The sequence below is a fragment of the Aphanomyces invadans genome (assembly GCF_000520115.1).
Source record: "Aphanomyces invadans strain NJM9701 unplaced genomic scaffold supercont1.5, whole genome shotgun sequence".
Taxonomy (NCBI): domain Eukaryota; phylum Oomycota; class Saprolegniomycetes; order Saprolegniales; family Verrucalvaceae; genus Aphanomyces; species Aphanomyces invadans.
The window spans coordinates 932,549-949,088 of record NW_008580150.1 but is presented as its reverse complement, the minus strand read 5'-3'; the positions used below and the strand labels follow the sequence as shown (position 1 = coordinate 949,088).

At 55.1% G+C, this 16,540-nt stretch overlaps 6 protein-coding genes across 8 annotated transcripts; 3 read left to right on the top strand and 3 right to left on the bottom strand.

The window, feature by feature from the left end:
* Nucleotides 1–534: 534 nt before the first annotated feature.
* Nucleotides 535–2,906, bottom strand: H310_03337 (hypothetical protein). Its single transcript, XM_008867150.1, has 4 exons — nt 2,790–2,906; nt 2,451–2,727; nt 1,085–2,389; nt 535–1,041 (listed from the first exon to the last, which is right to left on the bottom strand). Exons 1-4 carry the CDS (start codon nt 2,864–2,866, stop codon nt 631–633), a joined length of 2,070 nt encoding a protein of 689 aa, XP_008865372.1. The 5' UTR covers nt 2,867–2,906; the 3' UTR covers nt 535–630.
* Nucleotides 2,907–3,292: 386 nt separating this feature from the next.
* H310_03336 lies at nt 3,293–5,781 on the bottom strand. Of its 2 annotated transcripts, XM_008867148.1 has the most exons (4): nt 5,530–5,781; nt 5,206–5,482; nt 3,623–5,155; nt 3,416–3,538 (listed from the first exon to the last, which is right to left on the bottom strand). In XM_008867148.1, the coding sequence occupies exons 1-4, from the start codon at nt 5,691–5,693 to the stop codon at nt 3,464–3,466; spliced, it is 2,049 nt and encodes a 682-aa protein (XP_008865370.1). In that variant the 5' UTR covers nt 5,694–5,781; the 3' UTR covers nt 3,416–3,463. The 2 variants fall into 2 exon arrangements, with proteins under 2 accessions (XP_008865371.1, XP_008865370.1); XM_008867149.1 differs by having other exon boundaries at nt 3,293–5,155.
* Nucleotides 5,782–5,792: 11 nt separating this feature from the next.
* H310_03335 lies at nt 5,793–7,597 on the top strand. Of its 2 annotated transcripts, XM_008867146.1 has the most exons (6): nt 5,793–6,172; nt 6,239–6,503; nt 6,566–6,836; nt 6,888–6,988; nt 7,043–7,285; nt 7,349–7,597. In XM_008867146.1, exons 1-6 carry the CDS (start codon nt 5,937–5,939, stop codon nt 7,505–7,507), a joined length of 1,275 nt encoding a protein of 424 aa, XP_008865368.1. In that variant the 5' UTR covers nt 5,793–5,936; the 3' UTR covers nt 7,508–7,597. The 2 variants fall into 2 exon arrangements, with proteins under 2 accessions (XP_008865368.1, XP_008865369.1); XM_008867147.1 differs by having other exon boundaries at nt 5,793–6,503.
* On the bottom strand, nt 7,492–13,103 carry H310_03334 (hypothetical protein). The gene is made up of 2 exons (XM_008867145.1): nt 12,997–13,103; nt 7,492–12,936 (listed from the first exon to the last, which is right to left on the bottom strand). The coding sequence occupies exons 1-2, from the start codon at nt 13,078–13,080 to the stop codon at nt 7,741–7,743; spliced, it is 5,280 nt and encodes a 1,759-aa protein (XP_008865367.1). The 5' UTR covers nt 13,081–13,103; the 3' UTR covers nt 7,492–7,740.
* A 347-nt stretch (nt 13,104–13,450) lies between these two features.
* Nucleotides 13,451–14,508, top strand: H310_03333 (hypothetical protein). Its single transcript, XM_008867144.1, has 5 exons — nt 13,451–13,535; nt 13,597–13,642; nt 13,693–13,917; nt 13,964–14,136; nt 14,182–14,508. The coding sequence occupies exons 1-5, from the start codon at nt 13,467–13,469 to the stop codon at nt 14,455–14,457; spliced, it is 789 nt and encodes a 262-aa protein (XP_008865366.1). The 5' UTR covers nt 13,451–13,466; the 3' UTR covers nt 14,458–14,508.
* A 571-nt stretch (nt 14,509–15,079) lies between these two features.
* Nucleotides 15,080–16,411, top strand: H310_03332 (hypothetical protein; the record flags this gene model as incomplete). Its single annotated transcript, XM_008867143.1, has 7 exons — nt 15,080–15,445; nt 15,491–15,542; nt 15,591–15,766; nt 15,815–15,918; nt 15,986–15,998; nt 16,111–16,313; nt 16,360–16,411. 7 exons carry the CDS (start codon nt 15,080–15,082, stop codon nt 16,409–16,411), a joined length of 966 nt encoding a protein of 321 aa, XP_008865365.1.
* Between the last annotated feature and the right edge of the window lie 129 nt (nt 16,412–16,540).

Below are 16,540 nucleotides of genomic sequence, written 5' to 3'. Positions count from 1 at the left end.
TCGCAAAATGGCATCCTTCTTCCGTTGTCCGGATAAACATTGTCACGTTCTGGAAATGTCCTGTCGTGCTTCGAACGTTCTTTATCACGTTGTGTTTCAAAATGTTTTTAAAATATTCCAAACACAGCCTATGAAGCACCATACATCCTCGATAGAATGCAGATGTATACATGTAGGCATCGCAACGTAGAGTCGAGTTGGCCGTGGTACGCGCTCGCAACCTTGTGACGTGCGCGAGATCTGGCCATCGGGTTCTGAGCCAAGAGGTCGTACATAGTATTTAAAACTCATTTGAAACGTTCATACAACGTTTCAAATGTGTATATCCGGATTGATTTCGCCGTGGACTGGCGCTCTGCGCAACGGCGATTCCGCCATTCCTGCAGTGTCATCGCAGTGGAGGCTCTGTGCAGGTGCTGTGTAGACACTTCAGCGAGCTGGCTGCCGTGTGCCCACCTCGCGAACACAGCGACAAGGCCTCCACAGAGATCCCTCGAGCCATTCTACTGTCGCCTATGAGGCTTTTTCGGCGACATGTTCTGCCCATGGAGTCGGGTCCGCGCGGTAGCACTGCCCATGCAACCGACTCCGACAAAGTACACTACTGCTTTTCATATTCAACTTGATGTGCTAGACGGACTTTTTGTCTTCGGGACGCAATGTGGTCGCAGGAGATGTCGACAACGATGGAGCACCGGCCTCCGTGTCCAAGCTGCCGAGGTTGATCATGGACGGCGTCTTGTGCGCTCGGAGGAATCCGTTAAATTCTTGTTCTGTCGTGATCGTTGGTGTTTCCGGGACTGGCTCTTCCTCCTCGACATCGCCCTTGGCTCGACGCGCATGCATGTACGCCGACCAGTCGATTGGCGACGGATCCGTCAACGGACCGAGGATCGGGGCGTACTTTTTGACAAACATGCGCACTTCCATTTGCAACCGTGCGCGCCGTTGCGGCAGTTCGTCCTGAATCTTGCGGTATTTGGGCTGCAGGCGGTAAAACAGTGGGCGCAACGTCTTGAGCTCGATGATGCCGGCTTCGACCTACCGTCGTCGTGAACGATGCCAGATCGCAAGAATGACGTACCGAGCGCACGCCAAAGTACGAAAAGAGCGGGAACGACGCCGTGAGAAGGAAGATGCTGCTCCAGCGCCAGTTCGTCAGGAGAATTGCCAGGAGTGTGTAGAAGAGCCAGAGGGTCGGGACAGCCACCATCGAGAACGAGATCTTCTTGGACAGAATCACGTCCCGCGCGGCAATCTTGACATTCGACCCCGCCAACGCCTTGGTCTGCTCGGCGCGCGCAACGTATCGCGCAACGAGACCGACCGGCGCGTTCAGCACAAACGACGGAATCGATGCCAAGCCAAATATGACGACGCCGTAGATGGCCGACGCGAGCACATCGTGGACGCTCCACCACGCAATGTGAGGCACCTGGTGGTCCTTCAGGCCCATCAGGTTGAGGCTCTTGCGGTACTCGTCCAGCTTGAGCGCCAGTTGAGTCAAGTCCTCCTGAGCGGTCTGTGCGTCCTTTAGAATCTTGTACGCTTCCGCGAACCGTCGATTCAGGTCCTGCGTGTCCTTGGGTGTGAGCTTGACTCCCGATGGCTGCCACAGACGGCGCGCCGTGTACACGAGCTGAAGCACGTTGTAGTCGGGCGCGGTCACGATCACGCTGCGCATGCCTTCTTCGACGGCAGTCAGGAACGCGTTGCACGCCTTTCGCTTGTCGGCCTTGTACTCGTCCATGGCTTCGTTCGTGACAGCGATCGGTTCACCAAACTCGATGACGACGCGACCGCGAAAGCGGTGGCCACGGAAGTAGTTGAGGCCCACCGGCACGACTGGTACCGTGATGTGGTATCGATCCTTGGCCCCAAACGCCATGAGCGCCACGCCCGCTTTGAGCGGCAACAGGTCCGTGCGGTCGTGCGACCCGCCTTCCGGGAAAATGCCGACGCATTCACCACGCTTGAGAGCCGTGTACACTTCGGTAAACGTCGTGCTCTGGTCAATCTTCTTGAACACGCCGAATTCGGTCGGTTTGGCCGACGTGACGACGGCGCCGGAGCGGTCTAGAAGCGGCGAAGCTAACACGGCGTGGGTGTCGTCCACTACGTTTTCGACCTTGACGGGAGCCCCCGACTCTTTGACAATCTTGCCATTTGCACGGACTTGATCGCCGGGAGCGACGTCGCGAGTGAACGAAGTGCCTTCACCGACAAGGACAAACGAGTTGTCGTCGGCGGAGGACGACTCCATGTAGACTCGACCAACGCCTACCACGACAGCGTCCTGTGGCCGAACAATAGGAAGACATCCCATCGCTTTGGCGATGTGGCCGACTACAGGAAGTCTCATGGATTTTTCAGCGGTGAGAAACCCAACCTAGGAATGGACGAACGTTGATGGAGAACAGACACCGATGCAGATGAGGAAAGGAACTCACCTTGCGGAATGAGTTCATCATGACCACAATACCGTCGACGAACTGATTGGTGTGGTTCCCCGTGAAGATGACAGGACCATCGCGGGGGATATTGTCCTTGCCGACAATTTCAATGCTTTTGAAGAAGATCGAGAGCACGCTGTTGAGGAAAATGCGCACGCAAAAGTAGATCACGTCCGACAGGTTGTGGTATAGCACTCCCAACAGGACAACAAAGTTGAGTAGCCCGAACAAGTTGCTGTCCAAATCGAGGAAGCTCGAGATCGCCTTGACAGGACTGCAGTACATTTTGATCAGCATATTGTTGACGCGGTCAAAGTTTCACGAGGGACGACGTACTTGAGGGCGTCCACGGAGAGCATCATGAGGAGCCATAGGACTGTCACTTGAACAGAGAAGTCGTTCAACCCACCCATTCTTCCGTCGCCGTCACCGATGGCTTTGGACCTTCCACGGAGAAGTTTGAAGTGACGCCACCCTATTTCAATTCCCGCAGCGCAGGGAAGATTCCTCGTTTCCAGGAATTCAGCTCCATGGAAATTTTCTGAAATCACGAAAGAATCTAAAATCCCTTCCCATTTTTGTTGACATCGTTGTCAAATGTATGAAATTTCCTGGCCCTAGAGTGGGGAAACAATCGTGACCCATTCCACATTTCCAAAATGGTTAGGAAGTTTCCCAGTGGAATGAAAATTCCCCAACCCTATCTCCCAACTACCAATCAAAATCGCGTTGAAGAAGGGCACAAAAAGCCGCGTCCAGCACGATCTGCACGGAGGGCAGCGGCGGCGGCGGCGCCGTCCACACCACATCCAACATCCATCGCAGCGAAACACGCAATATGGTGTTACAAGCACGCTTCTTTGCCTTAAGCGAATCTCATGCCACAGAATTTCGATTCGCGCTGTTGACGATCGATGTGTCTGTACGCTCGATGAGTTTGACTTGCTTCCTTCGACACAACGGACAGGAACATGTTGACAAAACAGTGGTCGGCATCCAGCATCCTGCCCTCACCCATGTCGCGTCGCGGCGCCACGATGATAGAACTGCGCATGCGCTTGCTCGGCACGTCCATGTCTATCGCCCTTATACATTCAGTTGGTCTTTAGTACAGCTTAGACCGTTTTCTTGCCATCTTTGGCATCCTGGCTCGGCGTGCGCTGCCTCACCGCTGGTGCGTCGTGTTCATCGTCGTGCTTGACGTGGGTATGCATGAATTCAGCCCAATCGACGGGGGCGGGGTCTGCGAGGGGTCCGAGCTGCGCTGCATATTTTTTGACAAACTTTCGAACGTCCTTCTGGAGCTGCATGCGGCGGACGGGCAGTTCGTCCTGGATACGCTTGTACTCGGGTCGCAATCGATTGAGCAGAGGACGAAGAGTTCGCAGTTCGATGATGCCAGCTTCCACGCTGCGCACGCCAAAGTATGAAAAGAGCGGGAATGACATCGTGAGGCGGAGAATCGTCGACGTTTTCCAGTCAGTGAGCACGAACAGGAGGAACGTGTAAAAGAGCCAGAGGACTGGGACGGCAACGACCGAGAACGAGATCTTCTTGGACAGGACGACGTCGCGCGCAGCAATTTTGACACTCGATCCAGCCAGGGCCTTGGATTGTTCAGCGGCGGCTACATATCGCGCAAGGAGCCCGACCGGGGCGTTCAACACAAACGACGGAATTGACGCGAGTGCAAAGATGATGAGACCGTATGTGGCCGACGCTAAGACGTCGTGGAGTGTGAGGAAGGCCACGTAGGGCACCTGGTGGTCCGCCAGCCCGAGCTGCTTGAGTGTGCGGCGGTAGTCGGTGATTTTAGCGTTCAAATCTGCTACGTCTTCCTTCGCTTCGGGGAGTGCGTTGAGGATCCGATAGCCATGGGCGAAGCGTCGGTTCAAGTCTTGTGTCGCCTTGGGGCTGTACTTGATGCCAGATTGCTGGAACAGCCGACGCGCGGCATACACGCCCTGGAGGACGTTGTGGTCAGGTGTCGTCACAATCACACTGCGCATGCCGTCTTGGACTTCGTTTAGGAGCGAATTGCACGCCTTGCGCTTGTCCTGGTGGTAAGCGTCGAGCTTCTCGGCGGTGACCGAGATTGGAGCGCCAAACTCGACGACCACGCGGCCGCGAAACTTGTGGCCACGAAAGTAATTGAGCCCGACGGGGACAATGGGCACGGTCAAGTTGTGGCTTTCCTTCGCGGCAAACGCCATGAGCGCAACGCCAGCCTTGAGTGGCAAGAGGTCAGTGCGGTCGTGGGACCCGCCCTCAGGGAAGATCCCAACGCACTGGCCATGCTGCAACGCAGTATTGACCTCTGAGAACGATGCCTTTTGGTCGATCTTTTTGAAGATGCCGAATGACACGGGGACCACAATGGGTTCTCCGTAGACGTCGAGCAAGGGCGACGACAGAACGACGTGCGTATCGTCAATCACCTTTTCTACTTTGACCGGTTCGCTTGACTCTTTCACGGTCTTGCCGCTCGCGCGGACTTGATCGCCTGGACCAAGCTGCACTGTGAAATGCGTGTCAAGACCCACGAGCACATTTCGGTTGCCAGGCGTCGGTTCCATCGACACAACTCCTTTCCCCTTGATAACTTCGTCTTGGGGGCGAGTGAACGGAATGCAACCCACAGCCTTGGCGAGTGTGCCAATGACTGGGCGATGCATGGACTTTTCAGCAATGATGAACCCCACCTTGGCGTGCCCAAGTTAAACAAGGCGCCGTGAAAAGGGTGACACGATACCTTTCGGTAGCAGTTCATGAGCACAATCATGCCGTCGACGAATTGATTGGAATGATTGCCCGTGAAAATGACAGGTCCATCGAGGGGAATGTTGTCTTTCCCAACGATTTCGATGCTCTTGAAGAAGATCGAGATGATGCTCGTCAAAAACACGCGGATGCCAAAGTAGAGGACATCCGACATATTGTTGTAGAGTAGTCCGAGGAGAAGCAAGACGTGAAGCCAACCCACAACCGATGGGTCAATACCCACGACGGAACACACAGCTTTCACCGGGCTACAACGCAAGCACGATTATCACGACAGGGTCGCAATCACACGTACTTGACAACGTCCATGGAGAGCATGATCATGAGCACGATCGCAATGACCTGATGATGGAGATCGTTCAAGCCAAACATATTAACGGAGTCAGCGTGCGCCGCGTCAAGGGAACGTCTTGGATGCACCGACCGGCAGAAGTTTGAAAGTGTGAGGAATTTCCTCATACTGTAAGACGCTGCGAAAAGATCGACTTGGTATCCGGAGTACTCCGGATAAAAAATGCCATAATAAGGTTCAAAATGTTTCTTGGTTGATGGAATGGTTGTGCCAGAGATCGATCCGGGGTGCCAACCACGAGCAAGAGTCCGCATGGTATCCTGCGGGGATTTCACAAGGAGGATGGTGCTCACGAAAACATGCTGCGCGTCACGAGCTAGCCTTCCGAAGGCGGCGCGAAGCGCGCAAGGATGAGACAGTCGTCGCATGGTGTTCGGTTGACGAAACGATATCTGGTCAACCTGCGAAGACACGTTGACATGTTGGTAGCGCCCAGCTTCATGGATGGCATGCGGCAGCAAAGGATCGGCACACTTTGGAACATGCTGAAGATGAGCGCAGAGCTGGTGCTGTGCGTCAGGGAACTGAGCCCTCGGGGGCGAGTAATCACGTCTGCTCGGGTAGGTTGCTCACGGCGCAACAGAGGGTATAAAGCGACAGAGGGACCGCGAGGGTCCCATATCCACCTCGAATGACTACGCAGGTCATGTAGGTGGCCTCATGGTCGTCGACGGCGGTCCATCTCGTCGACGGTTGTGTGCGTTATCCATGTACCTATATATAGCGATGGCATGGAAAGGTGGTTTCGGTGTGTGCGTTCGGGACTGCACGAGGCAGGGGGGATCATGGACGAAGACATCAAGTGGGTTGACACGGTCATCACCAAGCTCCTGCGCGTCCAGGACAAGCCGGCTCAGACCGAAGTGACGGACCTCGACATTGACGAGATCAACGCGCTGTGCCGGTGCTGCCGTTCGGTACGTTGGCCGGCCGCAACGGCATCCCGCACCACGTCTGTCACGTGGATCGATGGGACTAGATCTTTCTGTGCCAGCCCATGCTGCTGGAACTGAATGCGCCGATCATCATCTGCGGCGACACGCACGGTCAGTACGCAGACCTCCTCCGGTTGTTTGAAATTGGCGGGTTCCCCGACGACAAGAACTACCTCTTTCTCGGCGACTACGTCGACCGCGCCATGCAAAGCATTGAGACCATCTGCCTCCTCTTTGCGTACAAGGTCAAGTACCCCACGCGGATGTCTCTCCTGCGCGGCAACCACGAGTGCGCGTCGATCAACCGGATATATGGTACACCCTCGATCCATGTCGAGAGACCGGTGCATGTCATGAACACCGCAGGGTTTTACGACGAATGCAAGCGCCGGTACAATGTCAAGCTGTGGCGCACATTCGCCGACTGCTTCAATTGCATGCCCGTGGCGGCCATCGTGGCCGATAAGGTACATTGGATTTCGTCGCTGCCCCGTGGCGACACGCTGAACCGGCGGCGATAGATCTTTTGCATGCATGGTGGGCTCTCCCCTGACTTGTACAAGATGGACCAAATCAAGAACATTCGCCGGCCCACAGACATCCCGGACGAAGGGCTACTCTGCGACCTCTTGTGGGCCGACCCTGACGCCGAGAGCCACGGGTGGACAGAGAGCGATCGCGGCGTGTCGTACATATTTGGTGCGGACGTCGTCGAGCAATTCCTGGAAACGCACGATTTGGACCTTGTTTGCCGCGCGCATCAAGTACGCATCCTCGTCCACCGATGCATCGATAGGAACGCGCTTTGATCGCATGTGCGTGCACAGGTCGTGTCGGACGGGTACGAGTTCTTTGCTGGTCGGAAACTCGTCACGATTTTTTCCGCCCCCAACTACTGCAACGAATTCGACAACGCCGGCGGCATGCTCGTCGTCGACGACAAGCTCACGTGCTCCTTCAAAGTGCTGTGCTCGCAAGAAGGATGATGATGGTGTCGCCACGATCGAGTGTAGTCCTCCTTACATGTGTCGACCACGTTGGAAAATATCAAACTGTGTTGCTTGGACACTTCTACCAGCCATCCATGTGCGTTGGCTCGTACGACCGACCCACGCGGTGCACATTGCATGCGTCGAACAGTCCCGTGCGACCATTCGTTGGTTCGGCCGACACATGCAATGCCAATATTGCATTTTCAAGCATAGTCTACCTTGTGCGTCTACGAGTAGTAATGAGGAGAGATCAAGATATCCTGAATCGCTTCCAGCTGCGTCGGCGTAAACGCGGCCTTGTCTTGATGCCAGCTGTCTTGATGGGTCCGCTTGAACTCGAGCAGGACGGACTTGACGATTTCTGACATGTACGACACCCCACGGCCGGTCAAGTGCAAGTGGAATGACAGCTCCTCGAGAACTGCCGGCACAAACGGCGGCACAGAGTACGGGTACGCCAACACGACCGCGCCCATGCCAAAGCATCCCTGGACGGTTTGAACATCGCGCGTAGAGTCGTCTTCTTCCTGAAGTGCGTGAAGCTTCTTGATTGAGTCGTCTCGCTCGGGTCCGTTGCGTTCGATGAGGATGCGGTGGCGCTTGACCTGCTTCTCCTTCTTCACGCGCGCCTTCCGGGCGGTGGCGGCCGCGTTCAGGAAGGAAGTGGCGAGGGCGGCAACGGCGCTGTCGTCGAGAGTTCGCACAAAACTTCGTAGCGCGTACTGGGCGATTTCTTGAACGTCACGCTTGTCGTCCATGAAGCGCGAGATTAGCATTGCTTGAATCCGCGGCTTGGACCACTGCAGCAACCCATGGTGAAAGTTGAGCACCGTGACGAAACGCAGCGCGGCGCCACGGGACCGCCACGACGGCGACGAGAGCGCCGCTTCCAGCACGTCCACGACGCGTGTATACGTGTCTTCATCTGACAGCCGGAGCTTGTTCGAAAGCGTATCCACGACGGCGCGGGCCGATCGCGCCACGTCCGGTTCTGGGTACGATTGCGTGTCAAACACGACGGGAAAGAGCGCCAAGAGAGGCGAGAAGTGCATCGAATCGCCCTTGTGAATGTACGTGGCGATCAGGTTGAGCAGCGATTTGCGAGCGTTCAATTCTGCTTCGACAACGACCGTCGCGTCAAAGGAAATACCTTCTACGAGATGGCGCAATGCAGCCTCGGTCGGTTGCGCGAGAAGAGACAGCTTGTACAGAACGGCACCCACTTGCTCGCGAACTGATTCGTACGGATGCGAGAGTCCAAGGCGGGCAACGGTGTGGACGCGAGCCACAATGGAACCTGTCGCGAGCAACGGGTTCAACAGCAATGGCTGCACCAACACTAGCCACCGAACTTGGTTCAATCCGTCGTGGTTCGCCGACGCAGCATCTTGGAACGCCAGCTCCAATTGGCTCACGACGTACTCGACGAGGCCTTCGAGGGATGCGCCGTGGCGTGTGAGAATCAGCACGACGTCGTACCAGTCTTGGGCATACGGCACGCTTAGCTTGGGCAAGATGGTCTGCAACCACGGGAGGACTGCAAACGACGGGGTCGTCGTTGCAATGCCTACAAGGATCTCTCCGACGGTGCACAGCGACGCGCGGCGTTCATCGGTCGCATCCGCCAATAACGTGTCGATTCCAGGTGTCCACCGCGCTGCAAGGTCGATGTTTCGGCCAGCAGCTTGTCGTGCCAAGCGCTGGACGAGTGCAACATGATGTAAGTTGATGTTTTCACTCGACAGCTGTCCAAATGACAAGGCAAACGGGGGAAATCGCTCTTGTTCCACAAGTTGGAACAGCTCGCCCACGCCGAGGGACCATCGCGCGGGGGAATTGTCGGTACTTTGGCCGTCAGCGGACCGTGCAGAGCTCTTATGGTTTGCGACCATATCTTTCGCGAGGGTTTGGAGCGTCTCAGGGGCAAATACCAAGTCTGGCACTGGTCCGTTGGTGGACAGCGCCGCATGGGCTTTCAACAGGCGGGAGAGCAGGATCCGACCAAAGTGTTGCAATTGGGGGACGTCGCTGCTGATTCCGCGCAGGACGACATGCCAAACTGGCGTCGGCAATGTGGTGTCTGTACGAATCCATGGCAAAAAGCATGCAAGAAACATGAGTTGATGACGCCAATGCGACTGCATTTGCGGTTCCAGCGCAAGCAACGGGTCCAAACTGACGCCTTCGATCCCTTTGGTGTCCCGGAGCGTGTGGAGTAACAGGAAAAACACCTTCAACGCCCGCGTCTGGGTTTTGATTTGATCGTCGGGACTGGACAGTCGCGCCTTCGGCTCGCTCGCGTGACACAGTGCAACCATGAGCGCTTGAACAGTCGTCCACTTCTTCCACACAGTATGCAGCGACCGGCCGAGCTGGAGCACATGCAGCGCGCCAGTCACGTGGTCTTTCTCGGTCGATGTGCGCACGACACCCACGAGGAACGGGAGTTGCGTCTCAAGCCATGGGCTGTATCGCTTGAGCATGCCGTCCAAGCTGGCCTGCGCTGCCTGGCGCGTTTTTGAGTCGTTGACGAGGCTCAACTGGAGCAGATCGGTTAAGCTCGTTGAGACCACCTCCGTGTACAAGCCGGGGGTGACAAACCACTCGGGGTGAGTTCGAATCGCGCGGCTCCACTGGAAGCTGCGGTAGGACAAGAATTCCGAATACAGGGCTAGGACACGGTCTTGCATCATTCGTCGAGGCCAGAGGGGAATCGACGACGCCGTCTTGGGTTTCTTCCAGTGAAGACCCGCCGATGCAACATCTCGCGCGCTCAGTTTGCGCCATTTGGCATGAATTTGGCTGTTGGAGGGCTGGGTCGCGTCGCTTGGGTGGAGCAGCCGGGTCAGGATGCGTATGACATAGCGAAGACTCTGAGTGCGGATGGGATCACCCGCCTGGAGCTCCTTCGCCGTCCAGTATGCTTGAACGTGATGGAGTGTCTGTAGCAGCGTCACTCGCAGAGACAAGAAGACGTCGGCAACGTCCGGATGGCTTGCCAGAGTCGACTCGATGAATTCGATCGGCTGGCGTAGCATCGGCGATGGGCCGTCGACGGTACTTAATCGATCCAGCAACACGTTCTTGGCCCCTCGCACGGCGTGCAAAATCCCTCGAAGTGCCCCGCGCCAAGCCCTGGCGTTATCTTTGGCTGAACCGCCCGCCATTAAGTCGGATAAAACAGTCAAAGCGTCCACGACATAAGTCTGGAGCAATTCGGCCGCAAACACGAGCTCTGATTCGGACGGCTCGTGCCACACAATGTCAACGTTGCCCCACGATGTGGTCAAGCCCACATACACGGTTGAGAGCCCGCCGTTGTCGACTCCGTCCGTCCAAGCTGCAGGAGGCAACGACCTCGAGTGGTCGGGCTGGTATGTACCCGTGAGTCGGCCAAGCAAGTGGCGGAGAATCTTGCACCCCAACTTTACAACTTTCGCATTTGCATGGGCGCTTGTGACGGACAGGACTTTGCGAATCGCGGCGCTGTGTGGCATCAAGTGGGTACCAGACGCGCGCGCGACGACTCCGTCGACGTGGCGCAGTTGCATGAGTAGTTCTTGATCACCAAAAGTCGATTTGGTGATGACGTCAACCGCAGGGAGGAGAATCTTTTGAATGGCCAATTCAGGCGATGGACTTGTTGCGGCGCGGACGAGACCGGCGATTGCTTTGCCTGCATGAGGCAGAAATGACGATTGGAGAAATGTGACAACGCGCTGTAGGGCGAGTTTGTACAGCGGCGGCGACAACTGAACAAACAACTGGTGTAAAACGAGTTGTGTGTGCAGCGCAACTTGAAACGCGTCACTGCCCTTCTTCGAGTCAGACGACGATGCCGCCGCCGGCTTGTCGTGGTTGCGAAACAGCAAGAATAACCTGTCCAAAAGTACGAGAACCCACGACTCGAGTACGGGTCCGGCGCGCCAGAGCGCGTCCGACGTGTCGGAAGACATCACGCGGGGCTCAAACACCTGTGACTGATCCAAGGCGGCAGTTAGCGATGTCGCCACGGCGCTTGGCGAGGCGCGTGAGCGGAGCGTATCGTCGGCCAAGGGAAGGTACATGAGCCACGAGCTGTACAGCTGCAGTGTTCGGCTTGTCTTGCCATCGTCGTTTGGGTCGATACCCGGCAACGTCCACTGCAGCACCAGCGGCAAGTGCTGTTCTGTCCACGAAAGATCTCCGCGGAGGAGTGCTGGCCCACATACCGTGAGTGCTGAGATAGCGCTCGGCGCTTGGTGAGTTTGGTTGAGCGCCGACGGGTCGAGACCCCGTAGAATCTTTTCCACGATGGATGGTGCGAGCGACGGCACGATCGTGATGGCGTTTCGAAAGGTGAAGCTTGCCTTCGACGAGACGCTCTGGCTTTTCGAGTACAAACCGAGGAAGCTCAGGTCCACGAGCTTGGCAACTAGCTCGTCGTGGCCAACTAGCTTTTGACCGCGCGCTTTTTCTCGACCGAGTCGTAGTGACAGAAATGCCGACACGTAGTACACAAAGTCCGATATCCCATTCGCCGCGTTTCCCGCGCTTGATGGGTGATAGAACGGCGTAATGAGACTCAGCAATCGCTGGAGCAACGAGAGCGTGCACTGGGAGTTCTCGAGCAACTCGACTGACAGCTTGGACGCGTAGTACAAGGCCGTTTTGTCACCGTGCCACCCACTTAAAACGGATGGGTACTTTCCCTTGGCAGGCGTCGCACCCAAGTCGGAGGGAAGATGGAACGCTTGTTGAATCTTGGAGAAGATGAAGGGTAGATGGGGGGCCCAGTGGGTGATGTCGAACGTCTGACAGAGCTGCTGGTGCTTGACGACGCGCGCAAAAAGCCGAAGCCAGTGGAAATCCCACTCAGGCTGAGCATTCATGTTCCCCCAGAGATCTATCCAGGTTGAACCGACGAGGGATGCCGCGTCGCCGCCCGCAGGCCAAAGAAGTGACAATTGCGCGGCGGCCTTCAAACTCACTTCTTCGTTGGTTTGAGAAAAGTCAGCAGCAAGGCGGAACCAGAGGGACGCATCCTGGGGATAATACGTGCGAGCTTTTGCGAGAAACTTGACGAGTGTACACTTGTACTGGGTGACGTATTCGTCCGCCGAGTGTTGGATGGGCAGCGGGGACGCGTAGAAGTTGGCTTCCCATTCGTCCAACGGAGTTTCCCAACTGATTTGAGTTTGTATGGGTGCTTCAGGGTGCGCTTTGCGTGTTTTCTTGAGCACCAACATGACAGTATTGAGCGCTTTCACGCGCTTTTCTAGCGCAGGACGAAATTGGAACACGTACTTCACGAGGCCATGGCTAATGTTCACAGACAATGGATGTGAAAGCGTGTACTTGAGTCTGAAATACGTTTCCACCGCGCGAAATTGGTGTCCCGCGACCTTGTCGAATCGACCTTCTTGTAGCAACGCCTCGAGTTCCTATGGGAAGACGTGTCGTCACTGGCGATTCTTCTCGCATAGTTGCCTGTCGCTGCGTACCTGAATGTCATGGAGAAGGACTTGTCCTTCCCCGTCGACTTTGCTGCGCACAGTGGTCGGCACCAACGAAGCGTACACGTGCATGACAGCGAATGTTCCACAGCCGGGCGAAATGTGAAAATGCGGAACGTGTCATTTCATCGATTCTTGAGGATTTTTTTTTAAGAATCCTTTTATCCAGGAATGATGGTTTTTCCAAACACTTTCCCATTGATGACGGGGGTCTCGATCGCGTCAGCACCCCAGAAACCAACATTAGCAATCCAATCTGCAAGAGAAATCGTCTCTGTCTTCCATGGATAGCGGAATGCAGGTCATATTAAAAACACAGGGGTTAAGGTTTTCATTGGTTGTTTGCATCAATACAAACTTCAAGTGAAAAGTAGTTCGCACCAAAGCCTCTCAATTTGAACATGAAACCGTTGTGTATGTACGGGAAATTTATCCGGAATTCATCGCTTTCGACGTCGATGGGATTCCTCGGCACCCTTCGGTCGTCGCTGCAGCGGCATCCAGGCAAGGTCATTGCATCGCCCAAGGTAGATTGGATTCCTCGACATATGCTCGATGCACACGTAGAAACGCCTCCATGATCTGTAGCGCGCCAGCGTCGCTGCGATATTCCGCCATTCCCCTGTACAACCAGGTTCATCTTCTACTCCTGGTGGGATGAATCGAGGTGACACCATCGATTAGATAAGGTACAGCTTTTATACATTCGGCGCAAGGTAAATCCACACGATACATGGAGCGGCCACATGGCGTTTCCCGGTGGGCGAATGAACGATGGCGAAACAGAACTGGCCGCGGCAATCCGAGAAACCCATGAAGAAATCGGCCTCACCCTGAACGAATCACATGTTGTCGGAAGAATTGATGACCGCCCGGTGTACTATGGACGCACGGTGGCGACTTCTCATGGTGCGCTAGACCCTGCGCTTATTAGTTGGTGACACAAGGCGCGTAGTGTTCCTACTGGGTCACAACGAAGCATTCAACCCCGTGCTGCAAGCGAAGGAAGTGTCCGACGTGCTCTGGGTCGACGTGGACTTTCTCCTGAGCACGCCCATTCAAACGCTTCAAATTCCGACCAAGTACATCTTCCCAAAAATGACAGACATCCCTGACACCATTGGCCAGGTAACTCTACTATATAGCTGTTGGTTTTCACGCTGTTGGCAACAGAGCAAGCGAACCACGCTCGAGAACATGACGCACATCGACTTTCCCTGCATCTACTTGAACCGACCCGATGGGCATGTGCATGAGTATGCCGATGATGCAGCCGCGGCTGCGGCAGTTCGACCTGTGCACGATTTCGTGTTGTGGGGTCTCACGTACAACATGACGTCCGATATTCTCAAGGCGGGCGGACACAATCCGCTACCGTCCATGTCAGCCGCAGTGCGCTCGATTCGTGACGCGATATTCCACGCCGGGCTTGGAAAGAGTAAGTTGTAACACCAGACTCATCCGATGGAAGATGGTCTCCTTCAGCAGATCCGTGTGTGTTGTGTAAACGATTGGCGTCGCTGCGTCTCAAACACAAGTTTGGTGTGAATTTCGATTGGCTCGCATTTCATGCAGCCTGGAGGTGATATCGAGTTGGGCTTCATGGAGAATAGCGCAAGTCGTCGAATGCCCGTGTGCTTCCTGTTCTGGTGCGTCGGAGGCGTTGTTTCGTCCTTGACAGTATTTGAAAGGGTGGACATCCGGATACGCTAGCTAGCGTTTTGGAGATTCCTATATAATCGTGTTAACGTTACAGAGGACCTCGGAAAAATTCACCCCGTGGTACTACAAAATATCTTAAAGTTTGTATTGCTATCAATGGGAATATATTTGGCGTGCAACACTCAAATCTTGTCCAACAATCTTTTTCCTGGGGCGAAGCAAAAGGTGTATTGAATTTTTGGTAAGCAATTTAACCCAATCGTACATGCATATGTCCATTCGATGGATTGTTTAGCACCAATCAGAACTTAAAACGCAAAGTACGGAGGCCATTTTATCCGGATCGAGAAGGGCATGAGATCTTTTCAGAGAAAACTGGCGGAAACGCATCAGCGTAGCAGGAACAGCGATGGAGATGGACGACGACATTGTCGAGATGTGGACGGGCGAGGGAAAAGACAAGATTGTCTTTGACATCATCAAGACGCTACCTGCCGATGAATGCTCGTCGACGTCCAAGCACCTGTCCAACACCCCAACGTGGACAGTGCATCCGGACGCTGCCCAACTTCGCGTTGTCTACCTTGAGGAACATCAAAAGTTGGTGGGCGAAATGAATGCATTGGGTCATGAAGTGGATCGACAGCGACGCGACATGGACATCGAGGAACTGTACATGGATCAGGTACGGCGGCAACCTGTCAAATACAACGAACACGAAGAGTCTGTCCGGGCCCTTCAACAGCGCCTGGACAACAAACGGAGAACGCATAAGGTAGGTGTCATGTGGCAGTGCTCCGAAAGCTCATGGTCTGGGTAGACAGCGCGGATTCGTTTCCTCCAGCTCAAGCGATCAGTGATGTTGCAGCAACGTACGTCACACGAACGTGATTGTCCATCGTGTAACCGAGCTGGTGTAGAATCACAGTTTGCCAACCTTCCTTGTCTGAATGGTACGCTGCAACTAAGACGTCTCTTGGGCCGCGGGGCCTCGTCGGAGGTGTGGCAGGCCTACTGCTTGTCTACCCAGACGCTTCTTGCAGTGAAGCTCGGCAGCAACATCGAATATGCGGCGAATGAGTATGACAACCACAAGGTACGAATGATCACTACATGTAATGCCATCAACCTGTCCATGTTTTAGCTCGTGACGGCGAATTCCAGTCGATATGCAGTTCCCGTGTACTCATTTGCGTTCACCACGTTCGAGCACAAGACGTACGCGATGATGACGATGGAATGCTTGCAGTGCGATTTGGCACATTTCCTTGAGGCACGAGATGCTGGATCTCATCATCTCACGCCGTGCCGTTAGACTCATGGCCCTTGTTCCCCACTCTTGGCACGACACATTCTGCACCAGCTTGCCCTTGCAATGGCATTCATGCACAAGGCACGGCTTGATTCAATTCCACGTCCATGTCTTACGTCGATATGTAGCATAACATGGCCCATGGCGACCTAAAGCCTGGCAACGTGCTGGTGCGAGATACCACCGCCATGACGGTGCAACTGACGGATTTCCACCTGGCGCGGTCCAAATCGGACGCAATTGTCGTCGGTGTGAACGCGTCTCCGTCGTACGCACCGCCTGAGTGGTACCTCATGCAGTCGACGGAGGAAAGCTGCATGGCCAGGACATCGTACGACAAGGCGGATATGTGGGCTCTCGGCGTCATCTTTTACCAGTGTCTGTTTACCCGGCACCCGATGGGGTCCTTCTCGTCCAAGGACGAGCTGAAGCGCAACATGCATCTATACTCGAGTCAGAGCAGCACCAACCAACACCACACGCTGCACTTTCCGACGCCGATCGCATCGATGGACATGGTGCGATCTGCTTCTCTGTGCACGTCACTCATGACCCTTG

Excerpts from the sequence above, each read along its gene's own strand:
- H310_03336 (XM_008867148.1), bottom strand. The coding sequence starts at position 5,693 with ATGAGGAAATTCCTCACACTTTCAAACTTCTGCCGGTCGGTGCATCCA. Across the intron at positions 5,483-5,529 it reads CTCTCCATGGACGTTGTCAA|CCCGGTGAAAGCTGTGTGTT; the intron begins GTACGTGTGATT and ends CTTGCGTTGTAG. Across the intron at positions 5,156-5,205 it reads TCATGAACTGCTACCGAAAG|GTGGGGTTCATCATTGCTGA; the intron begins GTATCGTGTCAC and ends GGGCACGCCAAG.
- H310_03335 (XM_008867146.1), top strand. The coding sequence starts at position 5,937 with ATGAGACAGTCGTCGCATGGTGTTCGGTTGACGAAACGATATCTGGTC. Across the intron at positions 6,504-6,565 it reads TGTGCCGGTGCTGCCGTTCG|ATCTTTCTGTGCCAGCCCAT; the intron begins GTACGTTGGCCG and ends CGATGGGACTAG. Across the intron at positions 7,286-7,348 it reads TTGTTTGCCGCGCGCATCAA|GTCGTGTCGGACGGGTACGA; the intron begins GTACGCATCCTC and ends GTGCGTGCACAG.
- H310_03337 (XM_008867150.1), bottom strand. The coding sequence starts at position 2,866 with ATGGGTGGGTTGAACGACTTCTCTGTTCAAGTGACAGTCCTATGGCTC. Across the intron at positions 2,390-2,450 it reads TGATGAACTCATTCCGCAAG|GTTGGGTTTCTCACCGCTGA; the intron begins GTGAGTTCCTTT and ends GTCCATTCCTAG. Across the intron at positions 1,042-1,084 it reads CGTACTTTGGCGTGCGCTCG|GTCGAAGCCGGCATCATCGA; the intron begins GTACGTCATTCT and ends CGACGACGGTAG.
- H310_03334 (XM_008867145.1), bottom strand. The coding sequence starts at position 13,080 with ATGCACGTGTACGCTTCGTTGGTGCCGACCACTGTGCGCAGCAAAGTC. Across the intron at positions 12,937-12,996 it reads TCCTTCTCCATGACATTCAG|GAACTCGAGGCGTTGCTACA; the intron begins GTACGCAGCGAC and ends GTCTTCCCATAG.
- H310_03333 (XM_008867144.1), top strand. The coding sequence starts at position 13,467 with ATGGGATTCCTCGGCACCCTTCGGTCGTCGCTGCAGCGGCATCCAGGC. Across the intron at positions 13,536-13,596 it reads AGGTCATTGCATCGCCCAAG|CGCGCCAGCGTCGCTGCGAT; the intron begins GTAGATTGGATT and ends CATGATCTGTAG. Across the intron at positions 13,643-13,692 it reads CCATTCCCCTGTACAACCAG|ATAAGGTACAGCTTTTATAC; the intron begins GTTCATCTTCTA and ends ACCATCGATTAG.